Source organism: Eulemur rufifrons, chromosome 8, assembly GCF_041146395.1.
Source record: "Eulemur rufifrons isolate Redbay chromosome 8, OSU_ERuf_1, whole genome shotgun sequence".
NCBI classification, from domain to species: Eukaryota; Metazoa; Chordata; class Mammalia; order Primates; family Lemuridae; genus Eulemur; species Eulemur rufifrons.
Window position 1 is genome coordinate 24431723 of NC_090990.1, and position 17502 is coordinate 24449224.

Below are 17502 nucleotides of genomic sequence, written 5' to 3' on the forward strand. Positions count from 1 at the left end.
CCCACAGGTAGAAATAGGAACAGAATTACCTTTTAAACATGAATAAGCCTCAGACCTAACCCTGAACAAATGCTTAAATGACAGTGAGAGTGCTTGCTTTGGCAGCACATACAGTAAAACTGGAATACCTTAGTGTAAGAGACCTTTAAACTACAGGCTGGCAAGCTTTGACAGCTACAAAAGTAAAGAGAGCAGTTCATTTGACCCAAAATATTAAGCTGTTTTTAGTCATCTTTTCCTTACATTTATAGTCATAGACATAACCAGATTACACTGTGTATCAAATTCGACCTATTTTGGCTTAGAGAAATTGACATCTCAAACTGCTCAGCAGAACCAAAATACAGTAGTCCTCCCTTATCTGTCCGGGACACATTTTAAGACTCCCAGATGCCTGAAACCAGACAGTACCAAACTCTAAGTGGGTTTTTTAAATCTGATAATCAAGATGGTACGAAATGACTAATGGGCACACAGCATGAATATGTGATTTACATCCCAGGTGGGACAGAGGAGGACGGCATGAAATCTCATCATACCACTCAGAAGAGCATGCAATTTAAAACTTAGGAATTACTTCTGGAATTTTCCACATACTTTTGGACTGTGGTTGACCACAGTTGTAAATAAGTAAGTACTGTATTATTTGGCAAGATGCAACTCTGACTTTGCTTATTTGTGGAACAATGCCTGACTACTCAATAGCCATCATCTGACTAATTCTTTTATATTTACAAAAGTTGGACACAAAATGCTATTATGCCTGAAGTCCAATCAAGGAGGGCTATATAGATAGTAACTGCTAAATAACAGTAATTTTATGAATAAAATAAGAGGGCAATTTTAAAATACTGAGGCTACATCAGGAGAGTTAGGACAACAAAAAATGGCCATAAAATTGATTAGTAATTGGCCGGGCGCGGTGGCTCACACCTGTAATCCTAGCACTCTGGGAGGCCGAGGTGGGCGGATCGTTTGAGCTCAGGAGTTCGAGACCAGCCTGAGCAAGAGCGAGACCCCATCTCTACTAAAAATAGAAAGAAATTGTATGGACAGCTAAAAATATATACAGAAAAAATTAGCCGGGCATGGTAGTGCATGCCTGTAATCCCAGCTACTCGGGAGGCTGAGACAGGAGGATCCCTTGAGCTCAGGAGTTTGAGGTTGCTGTGAGCTAGGCTAAGGCCACGGCACTCACTCTAGCCTGGGCAACAGAGTGAAACTCTGTCTCAAAAAAAAAAAAAAAAAAAAAAAAAAAATTGATTAGTAATTAAGAGAATTAAAGTATCACTGCCAAAACAGCCTCAAGAAATATGGTTCTGAATTATATAATCTGGTTCTGTGCCTATAAAACATCTTTTTTATATTACTTTGAAAAAGTTGAAGACAGATTAAAGGAAGTTCTAGAAAAGAGTACTATGTAAAAACAAAAACAAAACAAAAGGATAATTAGGATAATGTCTTTATTAATGACAAATTCGTTGTTCATTCCTTCCTTGCACTCCTCCTCACTGGTTTTCTGGACACAGCTCAACTGATCCTGTCAATTAAAGGACATGATTACTCCAAAGAACATAAGAGTAAGAATTATCAAGTTCTCAAACGTAACAATATTTATCAGCATCAACCAAGTGAACTTCCTAACACCAAAGAATATCAAAGAATATGACATTAATAGTAATTAATGATTCACACACTAGGTATGATTACTTTTGTACCACCCAGTCTTTCTGAAGGCCATTTAAAAGTAGGAATCATTCAACTTACCTAGATACTTTGTCAGTCTAACATCCTGTGGCTTTCCTTCGTGGCTCACGCTGTGATGACTTGAGAACAAATATCTATCCACCTATAATTTAAAAATATTCATTATATTTTAATTTTTAAACTGAATTTTTGGCATGGGTTCCAATCAGCAATTTTATTTATTTTTGCACTGTTACGGCTTATAAAAGACCTGATCCACACATGTACTTAGGATTTTCCCTTCTACCAGTGACTAGAGCTATTCCTCTACCATTTACAACTTAAGAAAGAAAGAAACATGGAGATATTCAAAGGGTCTAAAATTGAATTTAGGGTGCTGAAAAAATTCTAATGTATGTTTGTTGTTGCCCACATGCTTGATTTGTTTCCTATTTTTCTTGAGAGAGAGTCTTGTTCTGTTACCCAGGCTAGATCGCAGTGGCCTCATCATAGCTGGACTACAGGAGTACGCCACTACACCTGGCTAATTTTTCTATTTTTTAGTAGACAGATTCTCACTCTTGCTCAGGCTGTTTTGTTTGTTTGCCCACATTAATTCTAATGCCTGACTTTTTTGAGATAGGATTTTACTCTGTCACCCAGGCTGGAGTGCAGTGGTGTATCATATAGCTCACTGCAACCTCCAACTCCTGGGCTCAAGTGATCCTCCTGCCTCAGCCTCCTGAGTAGCTGGGATTACAGTGAGCCGCTGTGCCTGGCCTGTTTTGACATTTTTATAGTAAGTATCTCTTATTTTCTCACTCACACATACACCTATTTTCCAAAACAAAAATTAATATAGGGATATATTATCTTATAAAAGGTAAGCATAAAAGTTTCACCTCACATAGCTAAATCAAATTATTTTAACCATTAAACAGACGACAAATCACACCCAAAATACTCCAGAGGTTGATATTACTAAGGAAACTTACTTCAAGTGAATGAGCACTCCAATTCAGCCAACATCAATCATTCTTACCTAAAGAATAATAAGAAAAAGTTAATATAAAAGACAAGGGTATAAAATAAAGGTTTGAAAATGCTAGTTAACTTCAAAATTTAAAGAGTAAAATTCCAGAGACAAAGATTGGGGGTAAGTTACAGCGTAAAAAAATAGGAAGAGACTTTATGGGTGAAAAAAATCTAAAATTATTCTTATATAATGTAGTAAGTAGACACCTGAGTTAGAATGAAAACTGTATCTTCTTTAAAATGTAAAAGCCTAACTTCTATTTTCACCAGTCTGAGAGCACAATGAAGTTTAACTGCAACCCAAAATATACTATCCCTTATGTGAAGGTATGTGACAACGTTTACTTCACCAAATGAATTCTAACATCAGCTCTCTTTTCATATAAAAGCACATACCCTGCTCCCCATTCAAGTATGTCTTCCATTTTCAGGTGGGCTGACCACCTTCAGCAGGAATCTTCAGAGTTTCCTACCCCTTCCCACAATACACAACACTGCAGTAGTTATCCTGCAATCCTATTTTTCTCATTCTTTCCCCTCACTGAGTTTTAGGTTAGGGCAGGAAAGCTATGCCGTACTGGGACAGCAAGGAACCGAGCTGTTCTGAGGGAGAAGACCTTCACTTTCCCTACATGCCTGGCAGGGCCACAGTGCACAAAACAGAAGATCAGCCTTAACTCAAGTTCCAGGTTTTCCTTCCACCCTGTATCATTAACTGCCAAGGGTATATTAATAAGAGTTCCCTGTTGCACATGTACCATCCATAAGGGATACTATATCGTTTTGCATTCCCCCCATTCTCCAGATTATCCTATTCTGCATACAGCCCTTTTTTTCCACTCTCAAAAAAATAATCTTTTCAGCACTGGTGTTCAAAAGCAACATTTTTATGGTTGATGGTTTACTAGCAACTGTTGAGATTTCCACAGTTGAGTCTTAAAAATTGCCAATCATTATCTAGCAGCAATGACAGATGATTAGGAGCAGTCAAATCCTCTGAATTCTTTCCCTAATAGGCAGCCACTTGAGAACTGCACTAGCTGACAGCACTGAAACATTATCAGCTAAAGCCAAAACCAAATAAAGGCCCAGAACAAACATCCTGGCTCTCTAAAACCTGTCCAAAATCATTAAGGGAAAGGTAGTAAATGCAGGACTGTGAATCATGTCACTGCAGCTGACAATGATTAACAATAGGAGACATGCAACCCCCATTAAGGTTAAAAGTCCAAAACTAGTCACACGCATCTCTTTATTGGGGAAAAGTGAGACTATTATGCATTCTTTGTAGGTTTGCAACCTTGCATGAAGAGCACCCATTGCATTTCTTTCATCTTTGAGAAAGCACCGGTACCTGTTCCAAGGGCCTAACAGTACGAAAATACATTCTGGCATCACACCTCTGAACTCAAGACTTTGTGTCATTAAAAAGAATAGTTTTGGTTTGTAACAAGAAAAGATTATGAAATACAATGCAAGCACTTCGGTATAGCATTATTACTGAAACCCACTTAATTCCCAGCTTTTTGACTGAGTACTTTTTAAAAACCCACTGCACTAAGATTCACAATTTTAAGCTACATACAAATTAGAACTAGTAAGAATCAACTGAAGTCACAAGTTTCTCATCATTCTCAAGTGCAAGACTAATAATCTTGAAGTAAGCAGAATAAAGCAAAATTGACCCCACCCCACCCCCATGATGTTCCTGAAGTCCATATATTATTACTAAGTACAATCTCTGAAAATTGTTACTAACTGGTAAGAAATGAACCTGAGCTTTTATTTCTAAATACCAAATCACTAAACCACGGTAGCAGGCATTGGCCACCGATTTAATGGATTATGACACAGAAAATCCCCGTCAGGGTTCTATGCAATTTAGCAATACTCATTGTCACTAGCACTAAGCATTATGTTTGATCTGCACATTATAAATATGGAAGAGCTAAACTAGTCACCATTTATTCTTTCATCTAGCAGAAGAGTCAAAAGTTGTTTGCTTGAATGGACTATATACATTAAAGTACAAACCTGCCCCCACCTATGAATTGCTTGCCAAAGAGCAAGCTATTTTTCTAGATACAAAGGAAGAAAATTCTCATAGTCATGAAAAGTTTTCACCGCATTTATGCAAAGTAAGCCAAACTTTCTAGTTACAGAGCAGAAAGCATTATACATGAAAAGCTGTTTCTCATGCATGCTAGCTAAAAACCAATTCAGAGACCACAGTTAAGTTGAATTGAGGTCTATAACAGTCGATGGAAAGGTTAAGTCCTAAGCAACAAAAGAAGGTACTTTTGAAGACTTATGTTTTCTTGTAATTAAATATTTTGGACTGTAACATCATATCCCTAAAGCTAAGGGAACCAAATTCAAGATGCTACCTCTGAACATAATACAGTCATCCTACAGAATACGACGGAAGTCTTATGATTGGGAATGATTCCCAACACGTATTCAACTGTAGGCAAGTCAGTGTTCCACACCACCTTCCCCCAGGTTTAGAGAGTACAGACATATTTAGATAAGTCACATTAACTTGAACCATTCACGTTAGATTCCCATCTAAGCCCAAGTTAGTAACAAAGGTGTTTCGTTTCCATGGAGCCCATGCTTTAAAAAATTTTAAATCACATTACAAAAAAACTGTACTTTTAATCTTAATTCATTCAACTTGCAGAATTGCCAAGATTGCATACTGAAATTACTGATATTGCTGACCCCTGGGCAAGTCAGTTTGCTACAACAGAGACTAATTATCACATGCTATAGAGTCCATGTCAAGGTGCTAAAAGCACCCTAGTTCCCAAGTATGGTTTGGTTCCCTCATCCCCCACACCACTGATGTGTTCCATGTTATCTTCAGTTACAATGCAACTAAAGAAAACCACACAACTGAGTCAGATACACCAAAGAATCAAGTTTGCACTTTTTATCTGAGAACTGCCAACAGCACTGAATTCTGCCTGACAAATTACAGCTCTAACCCCAAACCCACACAGTTTTGATAAGCTAGCTTTACCATACAAGTTTTGGTGCTGCACTGTAATTTCATCGTCAGAAGTGTGATGTCAGAATGCCCACGGAATAAAAGTACATAGCAAGTCACCAAGTTAGATTATATTGCTTGTTACCTACCTGTATGCAGTCGGCAATGAGAATCTTGGAGCAAGCAGGAATACTACATCCGGGTCCTAATGTCCATTGCCATTTGCGGTACTACGTTCCTCACAGTTACGCACTGCAGAAATGCTGGCTAAATGCAGTTATGTAGCAGGCCACTACTTTAATAGTGCATAATTGCAGTCCAAGAACACCAGAAAACATTCCGCCACAACTTAGTGGCTTGCCCAAGAAAAGCCAAGTATCTAAATTTTTATCTGCCATAATATGCCACTTATAAAAATTGCACAGGCGTAACATTACAATTTCCCAAATTGTGATCTGTTTATATTAGTGGTATAATATCTATAAAGAGTGGTGGGGTTTATAGTACTTAGGAGTTTAATCAATGTTCTAACCAAAGAGGATTATGGTTTCATTAAGTAATGTGAGCCAATAGGTTAAGCTTGTGAGATACCTATTAAAAACACTGGGGGGGGGGGTCCTTGGAGAATGCAGTTTTAATTAAAGATTAGGAAGAAGTAAGTTTAAAAAACGAGTGTTCCTCTTAAAACAAAATTATGAGAGAAAGTAGAGAAGAGGAAATGGGGGGCAAGTGGTTTCTTTAAATGAGAAAAATGGCTAAAATACTTCAAAATTATTGCCTTCCCTTTCCCACCCCAAGTTTCATATCAACTTTTAGGAAACTACTTTTATCAAGATAATTTAAGTTCACATTAAGCTAAAAACTATCATATACATTGCAAGGCTTATTGAAAGTCTATCTGAGTAAGCTGACAACCCTTGGTACGCTGTTTCAGTGATGCAAGTCAACGTCAGTTGAAACTAAGCAACATTATTTGCTAAACAACGTTTAGCAATTCTACAGCCCACAGTAAGGGTATCAAAAGCCACAACGGTTCAGGAGATTATCCATTAGCATCCTTCACCACTCTTCAAAGGTACAGTACTACCAAAAGCTTATTTTAGGGGTCTGTGCCAGCATCCCTTATAAAGAAAGGCATGTAATCTGAAAAATAAACTGAAACATTAATTTTATAGGCAGATTTTCCCATTTCCCCGCCAGCCCCCACCCACACACATTCAAGTTCACCCTCTGTGGGTGTCCCATGAACACCCCTTATTTTCTTGTCATTAGTAGAGTCCCTACTGTACAATTCAACCAAACTGTAATGGACTCCTTTCAAATCAAGACCCTTGTTTCCATACAGAAAATCTCATGTAACACCAATTTAATAACTTGACTTGGGACAAAACTTCCTCATTGACATAATTATGGTAGGACTACTTATTTCCAAGTGTGTTGGTGAATAGAAATAATGAGCATATTTTCTAACGATATTCTCTCCCTTAATTAGCACACCATGTACCTATCAGTCATACAACCAGAATTTGATGAGATGCCTTTATACTCTAGTAGAGTACTAGTGTATTATCCTGTTTCCTATGCAGAAAGTGCTCAATTGTTTCAACAATAGGTCTCCTTTTGTACTCAGGCACAATACTAAACTTCAGCATGTTAACAAAGGTTTGATTTAGAATTTTTCTTTTGCCAATTAACACCAAGAACAGAGGTGAAAAGGAGAAAGACACATTCTATAGTAAGAGTTCCATAATGTACAGATTTGAATGGAACATAACTAAGAACAAAGCCAAACCATTCAATTACTCTAGCTACTGTTAGGAAGTTACTTTACCTAACTACTGTTAGGAAGTTGTTCCTCTAACATATTTACACTGGGAAATCAGGCTCCTATGGAACTAAACAGGCAACAGTAAACCATCTACTTTAATAGTCAAAAAGTCTCTTGTTCTAATGGAAGGAGATTCAATGAAGTTGACAATTAACTGACAACACCATCGAAACATTGCAAAGCTTTATGGTGGGAAGATGGGATATTTGTACTGTGTAGCATGAGCAACTCTCTCCAGATTTAGTGCTACATCAAAAGGAAACTATGTAAAAACAAGTTAACAAATTTACAATAAGAATGATTATCTGCAAACCTATTTCTTATTAACAGTCACCACTAGCTCTTAGAAAAGAGGACCAATAGATTTTTATAGTCCTACAGATTTTGCCCAACACAAGTAGCACAAGGAGATGTAAAAGTTACAGAGTACAAATGTATATACAGGTAAACCTACTTTATGGTTACTAAACCTTATTTTCAAGTTGAATTTTTCGGACTAAACCCCACCTTTACAAATCACTTGAAGTAATACATGAAAAGGCTTCATGTTTAACAATCTTTAATTCAAATGTAAAAGTTCAATACAAGCCATTTGTAGGGCTTGGGATTTGTTCTTTTTTAAAAAACAAGAAATGGGGAAATGCAACAAAATGATCTTCCACTTTTCAAAAACTTTCAAGGAAAGGATAGATCATAGGGCCATAAAATATCCATTTAACCAAACCCTCTTTCACCCCCTACAATAGTCTTACACCCATTCCATAATCTTAATACATATTCCTGAATGAAGATTTACAGTTCAGCTTTGCTTACATAACCATTTAAAAATACTTAGCACCAGCTTGCTTCCTATGATGCCAAACAAATCATGAAACTACTTCAATATGCATTTCTTCTTTTCAAAACAAAGGGGGGTAGTTATTTGTGGAAAGCAGTATTTGCCTCCAGATACATTTCCCAGAAATGGCATATGCCATTCAAAGGCCTAGACATTCTCATGCTTTCAAAGTGGAATACCTAGCCTAATGTGCATAGAAGCATGAATGGCAAAGTTGAAGATCAATATTATAACTATTTTTTCTATTTATTTGAAGCACAGTAAAAAAAAAAAACTGGTACACTTTGGAAATTCAGTGGCACAAGGTACACTGCCATAACTTGAGGGACATTATACAGTTTAAAAAAAAAAGGAAATAAAAAGGAAAAAAATTTTTCTCCTGTTTCAAACACTGCATTACATAATTTTACCTGCCCAAACAGACCATTTACAAATATTAGGTCAATAAACTGCTAACATCCATAAAAAGGTAGCTTTCTTACTAAAATGCAAGAATTTAAAAGATTGGTATCTAAACAAGAAAAGACAAAAACAAACTGGAATGAAAGCCTAGATATCACATCTAAAATCGGGGTTTTTTGTTTGGGCCTTCATACTCTTCTCTCCCTCTACCATATCCTGCTGGAGTTCCAGGCCCCATTCCTCTAGGACCCTGTCCACCCACAGGCCCCGCACCTCCCTGCCCAAAGCGCTCAGTACGCTATTGGAACAGTAATTAACAGTTCATTATATGTAGTTGATGTCCATGTGTGTTAAGTAAATATTTTAGAAGGTTCCGTAGTCAACGTTCGTCGATACAATCACCAATGAGTCGATCCACAGGTACCGGGAACATAGAAAGGAAAAAAGGGTAATTTGAAAATTAGTTTACGATAATACATGCCTTGTGGTATGTTCCCACTTGAGCCATTCTCATACACCTGTTTCAAAGAATAGATCTTCCCTGTAGTGCTAAAAAATTTAAGAATTAGTGCAGATGTGAAAATCCATTCCAAAATGAGTTCTAAGAAATTTCACATCAGATTAACCCACTGAAAAGCTTGCAAATTCTCACTTTCAAGGTCTGAACAGGAAATTTAATTTCCAAGTAAGCCTAAGAAGCCCAACCAGATTCAATGCACTCAATGAAGTGACAAAGACCTACTCACCAGTTAGTGGCATGTGCTGCATAAGAAACCTTGTGCTTTTCAAGATCTTAAGACACATCTGCTAAGTTGCAGAAATCTTAAAAAGGTTGCAAGTTTTAATAAAATGCTACCAGACTACAAAAAGAAAAAAGCATAAAAGACTAATAGATTTAGTCACTTAAGCGGCACAGTGATCAAAAAACTTGTGTTGCCATATTCTCACAGGTATACCACCTTCAGAGCCATCACTATATAACCAGAGACAATTATGTTCACAGGACCATTCTACATTGTTGCAAATTGACTGAACATATCGCCCACCTTCACATCAGCCCAACTTTTCCCTTAGGTCTTTGAAAAGTACAGCATGTTTTAGTTATCTTCCAAACCGCCTAACACCAAGCTAAAGCAACTGCAATAAAGCAGTGAGTAACTTCATTATTCCATCTAGTTTTAGGTACTTCTAGACTTAAAATAGAAGCATATGTACCCAAAGACAGAACCCTACAGGTATGCAAACACAGCAGCCTACACTGTTTTTCTAATTCCATCTAAAATAGGCCCATTACTAAAAGCATTTCTCCAAAGCAAAACTAAAATGGCAGAGTTTAATTGTTCCTATAAATAATTTCAACTTTTTGTCTTACAAAACACTATAGAGCTATGTGAAAAAACTAAACTTCAATCCTTATTTTTGAAAATCTTATCAATTGTAGGGGTTTTGCGCATTGTACTGTTATGTCACTAAGAGCTAAAAGGAAAGTTTGGGGGTTTCATGGTGATGTTATCTAAACAGTTGAGAACCCAAAAGCTACCTGTTAACCTGGAATATAGAATCTTTAATCATGGGAACATGTCCAATTAGAATTTTACAAATTTGATATATACCTATCTATCTTTAGGAAGCATATAAACCAAAATGTTACTCACACATTTTAAAAATTCAATTTCAAGAAAGCTAACAGTACTACATTTTACCCAACCAGCCATTTACAATTCTAACTTTAATTCTCCAAAAGCCTTAGGTAGATTTTAAATAGGTGAGGCCCTATACTAAATCCTTATGTTTCTATTTATAAAATGAATACTGTGAGCCACACTGCAGTTCCCCTCCTTTGCCAAAAGCCTGCAGGTGAACTAATCAGATTCAATTCAGCTGTAAAAGCCCACTCTCTAAACCCACCAAAATTCAGTCCTAAGGATTTGTAAAGCCCTAATGCAGCCACTCATACCAAGTTCACTTGATTGTTCTAAAGCTTCTGACAGGCTATCTATACAGCTAAAACATGATAGCATCAAGAAGTTTAAGATCAAATGCACACTATTAGTATGCTTAAAATTATTGATTTTTGCTACCCTATAGCAAAATGGAGATGCCAGTTTATTTTAGAAGGTGTACCTACATACAGACAGGCCCAACAGGTGGGAAACGACGAGTCAAAACACTCAACAATTCCCTTTTCATGGGACAGAAGCCACACCAAATATAGGTCAAAGTCCTTCAAGTCACTAAAACATGCCTAAAGCTACAAACTACAAGTCTGATTCCTACTTATGGCAAATACCAGCTTAAGGAATGGTAGTTTGCCATTTGATTACTCTCACTTGGATGTAGAATAGTCAGATACATTATCTAGCACCTAGAATTTAGAGTTGCCATGCGCTTAGAGTTCAAAAGCACCTAAACCTACTATTGCCAAAGATAATTCCACGTACTACTAACAGCATTGACTTCTCATTGGCAACCTATAACTGTTTAGGTTACCATACACTGAATTCTTCTATGTTGCCAAAGTATTCCTCAATATTACATAGTTACATATGATAGGGAAAACTAAGAGGTCCAGTCACCTACTTAAAAAACAAAAACAAAAACAAAAAACAAACACACGTAAGTCGTGAAAATGAGATTCTCCTTTGTACTACGTCCCATAGGATACATTACCATGTCACTTCCCATCATGGAACCACTCATGGTTGCTGGTGGAACTCCAGGATTAGCTTCATAACCTATGCCACCACCACCACCTAGAGGTGGAAATTTCTGGCCTCCTGAACCATAGGGATCTAGGAAACAAAAATGGTGGTTACAAATCCACCAAAATACTGCTTTCTAATGATATTTTAAAATTTAATTTTCATACTTACCTCCCATGTTCATTGCTCCTCCGCCACCCATTCTCATGTCTCTTTCTCTCTGAAAGAAAAATTCCTTTAATACACATGTCCTATACTCATACCAAGCATTACTGAGTATAAAGAAATTTAAGACTTAAAATTAACACGTGGTAAGGTTCAAAAGGCAGTTTTTTATCACCTGATGTATTTTTAAAATCAAATATTCTAGAAACTAGGTTAGACTCAATTATCCAAAGACCTATAAAAATTCCTAGCCAATGAAGTCTTCTGGACGACACAAGGAGCAGAACAGGTAAGTCACATCAATCAAACATAATACAGTTGTAGAAAAAAAAGAAAGAAAAAATTAGAAAATAATGACCATAACGTGGAGATGTTATATTTCCTTAAAAGACAGGTCTGGCTCTATTGCCCAGGCTGGAGTGCAGTGGCGCTATCATAGCTCATTACAACCTGGAAATCCTGGGATCAAGCGATCCTCCCACCTCGGCCTCCAGAGCAGCTAGGACTACAAGGGGCAAGCCACCACACCCAGCTAATTTTTCTATTTTTATTTTTTTTTTTGTAGAGATGGGGTCTGGCTCTCACTCAGACTGGTCTTGAATTCCTGGTCTCAAGCAATCCTCCCGCCTCCGCCTGCCGAAGTGTTGGGATTACAGGCATGAGTCACTGTGCCTGCCCAGAGATTTTATATTTAACCGATCAAAATTCCATTCTGGGTACCTACGAGTTCTGTAGATAACTCCAATTAGATGACAATAAAACTGACTTACTGGATCCATGTAGCCCATTCGGCTGTAACTTTCCTCTCTTTGGCGCCTCATTTGTTCTTCCATCTCACGTTGACGAATCATCATCTCTTCCTCCCTTCTACGTCGTTCCTCTTCTTGCCTGGAAATATTGAACAGGCATATAAATCAAAGTGTTATCTACATTTTCTAAAATTCAATTTGAAGAAAGCTAGTACTTTGCCTAATAATCTTAGAAAGTCTAGGTCAGAGCCAAAACACACAAAGGCCTAGAGAACAAGCCTAGGGATGTAGCACTAAACACATTCTAGCCAAGAAAACAAGGTTTACTAAAGAAAATCTTGGGCCGGGCGCGGTGGCTCACGCCTGTAATCCTAGCACTCTGGGAGGCCGAGGTGGGCGGATCGTTTGAGCTCAGGAGTTCGAGACCAGCCTGAGCAAGAGCGAGACCCCATCTCTACTAAAAATAGAAAGAAATTATATAGACAGCTAAAAATATATATAGAAAAAATTAGCCGGGCATGGTGGCACATGCCTGTAGTCCCAGCTACTCGGGAGGCTGAGACAGGAGGATCCCTTGAGCTCAGGAGTTTGAGGTTGCTGTGAGCTAGGCTGACGCCATGGCACTCACTCTAGCCTGGGCAACAGAGTGAGACTCTGTCTCAAAAAAAAAAAAAAAAAGAAAAGAAAATCTTACACTCTCCATTACGAGTGTTAAACCAGCCTTTTAACTTCTCTGTATATTTCATCTAACCCACTTACAAAATTAAGCATATTTTTTCCCTAAACCTTAGAAAATGGTTGTACAGGCCAGGAACAGCGGCTCACACCTAGCACTCTGGGAGTGCCAAGGCAACAGGATCCCTTGCAGTCAGGAGTTCAAGACCAGCCCGAACAAGAGTGAGACCCCGTCTCTACTAAAAATAGAAAAATTTAGCCAGGTTCAGTGGCTCATGCCTGTAGTCCCAGATACTTGGGAGGCAGAGGCAGGACGACCACTTGAGCCCAGGAGTTTAAGGTTGCAGTGAGCTATAATGACGCCACTGCACTCAACCAAGGGTGACAGAGCGAGACCGTCTCAAAAGAAAAAAAAAAAAAAAAAAAAAAAGATTATATAGACGTGAAGGCTTAGTTCAATAAAGTTTTACCTCAATTGCATTTCTTTACGTTTCTGCATTTCTTGATTGTGAAGTTCTTCCATGCGTCTTAATTCTTCCTGTCGTCTCATGAGATCTGAACGTTGGAAAATAGTATTTTGGATTCACATTAATGAGGCTCCAAAAAGTTCAAAAAGCAACTAATCCTATCAGTGAAGTTCACACAAAGGACTTTTTACCTTGGCGCAAAAGATTTGCCTGATGTTCATGATAAGCATCTTCCATTTCACTTTCCAATTTGTCTTTTGCATCTTTCATGTTTTTTTCAACTTGTTCCCTTTGCTGTTTTTCCATTTCATCCAAGGACTTCCATCGCTGAGAATATTCATACTCAAATGTGCCATGCTGGGCAAAACGAGGAGGAGTTTCTCTCTCCCTAATACACAAATTTTAAACATGAACCAATTTGTGAATGCATACCAGAAATACTACCTGATCCCCCTAAAACTACTGGTCTTTTTCCTGGCCTACCACTTGTGTAAGGAATACAAAAAGGAAGGAGTATCTTGAGTCATACAAAGTATCTTCACAGCAAAAGTACTCAGAATGATACAGTAACAGAGAATATGGGCACTGGAGATAAAATGTACCTTTCCTAATTCTGTCCTTCTCTAGCCAAATTCCTTACCAAAGCTTATTTTTTCTATCCTTAAAAATGCATTTCATGCAACTGTTATAAACATAAAACAGGATTTCAGTGAATGTGCCTACCTCAGAAACAAACAGCTATTTCAAAAAGAGCTTCAAAATCTGTAACTTTCTGAACCTGAAATTTTATCAATATCCATACCAAGGAATTTTAAGCAAAATTGGAAAATTACTATACCAAGTTCTTTTATACTGAAATTTAAAAAAGCTGCCAAAAAGTTTAATCAATCTTACTTTTGATACATTGGATTCTTCTGCGCAAGTTTTTCAGGAAGACCATCTTCATCATCTAATTGTTCAAGTGGTTCCACAATAACTGGACGGGGAGTTCTATTAACAAAAAAGATTCCATCTTAACTTTGTTCCAGTTTTACTACAAACTTTTCATTTAAGTTAATAAAAAGTAGAATAAAAACAAAAGACAACTTACGTTGTCAGTAAGAAAACACCTTCACTGCATCGTTCAAATGCTTTTCTTGCTGCTGGTTTAGAAGCAAATTCAACAATGCCTTTCCCTGTAGATCTTCCACGATCATCCACAATTACAACAGCCCTTTCAATAGGACCAAACTGGCTAAAAGCTTCTTCCAACAGTTCATTGGAAACGTAAGGTGAAAGATTACGAACAGAAAGGGCAGCAGCATGTGTGGCAAATCTAACCCGAAGCTGTCTACCTCTCATGGGTGTATCATCAAGTTCAGCTTTGGCAATTTCTGCCAAGGCTCTAGACTCCTGTAAGTATCAGAAACACTCATGTTAAGGACATCAAAATTGGTTAATGCCCACTCTCAAATTGTCCTAAGCCTAGTTCCTACCCCTATTCAGCTTCCAGCTGAGTTCAAACATTGTCTTCAGGCAGCCCTCCCTGACACCTTTAATTTCAGAGAAGTTAAAGGCTTTATCCATCCCACCTCCCCCTTTCTTCTTAGGTACCGACAATTATGCATTATATGGCAGTTTTAAGAACGATGAAATTTTTAAAGACTAACTTATTCTCCCTGGTTTAAAACCAAGCCTTCAGCATTTGTGGCAAAACAAACAAACAAAAAAACCCCCCCACACAAAAAACCCTCACCCTTTTAATTCTAGATAAAATCCAGTAATTACACTCACAAGTTTAATAAATCCAAATCCTTTGCCTTTGTTGATAAAAACTTCTCCTGGTTCTCCATACTTAGCAAATAGTCTTTTGAATTCATCCTCTGTGATATCAGCTGGTAGATTCCCAACAAACAAACGACAGCGCTGTGTGTAAGTTTTCTCTCCAGGCCTCCTCAAGAGAGACAAGTTGGCTTTAAATCCCTAATGAAAAAGCAAGGCAATCTTCAAACACCAGTTACCTCTCCAAGTATTAAAAAACCCCCAAAATAATTTATGCTTTTGCGAAACTGAATGTGTTGTCAGTTGATTTTCTATTCTATTTAGTCAAAAATCAAGGCTTTCCCGTACTTGAAATTTCCGATATGATCACCATCCTATCATAAAAAAGGGAGCCCAATCATCCAGAATGCTCTTGAGAACAGACACATACACTTCCCCAAAGAGTAGACACCACACCACATACGCTATGCTGAGTGTCCCTGACAAACCCAAATCGTAATACAGATAAAAACCAAAATAGTGGTCAGGGAAATGGGAAAAAAAAAAAAACACACAAACTCGTCCCCCGCACGACTTGCGCCTCCTAAGACAGGAACCGCCCGGTGTGTCCAGCCCGACACTGCACACTGCACTACCCCGGCTGCAAGGATCCGCTAGCTCACACAAGGCCCATCACCGCCGCCCGGCGCTTCCTTCTCAAAGGCCGCCCTCCGCACGTTTTCCGCCAGCCGCGAGGCCAGGAGCCAGGCGCGGCGGCGGCCAATCCCAGGCCGACTGGCTGCCCCGCGCCGCCGCCCCGCCCCGCAGGCCGCCCCGCCCCCGCGGCCCGCGCGCGCAGGCGCCCCTTCCGGCAGCGGACAAAATGGAGGCCCTGGCGCGGGGGCGGGGGCGAGGAGGGGGCCGCCGCCATCTTAGGGGAGCCGAGGCGTCGCTCCCGGTTACACTCACCTCTGAGTCCGAGATCTTCTCCTCGCTGCGGCCGCCGGGCCCGCCGGGCGGGGGCCCCTGGTGGTGCTGCTGGTGGTAGGGTGGGTGATGCTGGCGGCCCCCACGGGGCTCTCCACCGCCTCGGTGCGGCGGCTTGGGGTGGCCGCCAGGAGTGCTCAGGACCGGGCCGCCACCGGGCTTCGGCCCGCCAGGCATTTTGCCGCCTTTGGGGCCGCCAGGGCCGGGGCCCTGCTTAGGCCCCGGGCCCGGCCCCGGGCCCCCTGTAGGTGGAGGCGGCGGGCCCCCTGCCTGAGGGGGGGTGGTCGGGACCCCACTGCTTGGTGGAGCCGGTGGAGGCGCCCCCGGGGGAGCAGAGGTGACGGCGGGCGGCGGGGTCGGGGTGGGGCCTGGCCCTGGCCCTGGCGGGGCTCCGGAGGTCGGGGGAGTGGCAGGCGGGGCCGAGCTGGAGGCCGGTGGCGCGCTGCTTACGACCGGAGCGGGGCCTGGTCCCTGAGGAACGACGGGCTTGGATGAGTCCTGCGGCGGCGGCGGCGGCTGCTGATGCGGCTGTGGATGCGGTGGCGGCTGATGTGGTGGCGGCTGCTGTGGCGGAGGCTGCTGCGGCGGTGGCTGCTGCTGCTGTTGATGCGGAGGCGGTGGAGGGATCGGAGGCTTAGGGCCGCCCTGGCCGGGGCCGGGACCCATGGGGCCGCGGTTCTGACTGAGGCCCATGCCGGGCGGCGGTGAGCGGAAGTCGTGGAGGCCTCCGCGGCCGCCGCCTCCTCCGCGCCGGTGGAAGCCGCCACCGCCACCGCCGCGACTCCGGAACCGATCCCGAGACATGTCTGTGGTCAAGGGGCGGTCGAGGCAGAAGCGAAGAAGACGCTCAGGGAACGTGGAGGCCACCTTGCTTCGCACAAAATGGCGGATGACACAGGCGGCGCGCCGCCTTTGTCCTCTTCTTATATAGGCCCGCTGGCACGGCCCCGCCTACTCCTCGATGGACAGCCCTAGTAGCCAATTGCAATTACAGTGCTGGATGACATTAGGTTGCGAACCGCTAATCTTTCCTATTGGCTCTTAGATGAGGGGCGGGAGGCATGGAGGTGGCTGAAGTTTCCAGTTGGCCAATGAGCGGAGAAGGCGTAGGCTGTAGGCCACTATGATTTGCTGGGAGAAATTTGAATGGGTATGCCAGAGCAATTTTCTTGTGAAAGCAAATACCAGGGCCCTGTTAGCTCCAGGGGGAGGTGTTGCTGGGCTCTCTTTCCAGAT

General features: G+C 40.7%; 1 protein-coding gene across 2 annotated transcripts; it reads right to left on the reverse strand.

The window, feature by feature from the left end:
• Positions 1–1476: 1476 nt before the first annotated feature.
• SFPQ (splicing factor proline and glutamine rich) lies at positions 1477–17149 on the reverse strand. Of its 2 annotated transcripts, XM_069479746.1 has the most exons (12): positions 16249–17149; positions 15313–15501; positions 14630–14931; positions 14434–14529; positions 13731–13927; positions 13543–13627; positions 12419–12536; positions 11655–11703; positions 11452–11573; positions 2682–2728; positions 1768–1849; positions 1477–1540 (listed from the first exon to the last, which is right to left on the reverse strand). In XM_069479746.1, exons 1-10 carry the CDS (start codon positions 17068–17070, stop codon positions 2705–2707), a joined length of 2004 nt encoding a protein of 667 aa, XP_069335847.1. In that variant the 5' UTR covers positions 17071–17149; the 3' UTR covers positions 1477–1540; positions 1768–1849; positions 2682–2704. The 2 variants fall into 2 exon arrangements, with proteins under 2 accessions (XP_069335847.1, XP_069335846.1); XM_069479745.1 differs by lacking the exons at positions 1477–1540; positions 1768–1849; positions 2682–2728 and adding an exon at positions 8075–9079.
• Between the last annotated feature and the right edge of the window lie 353 nt (positions 17150–17502).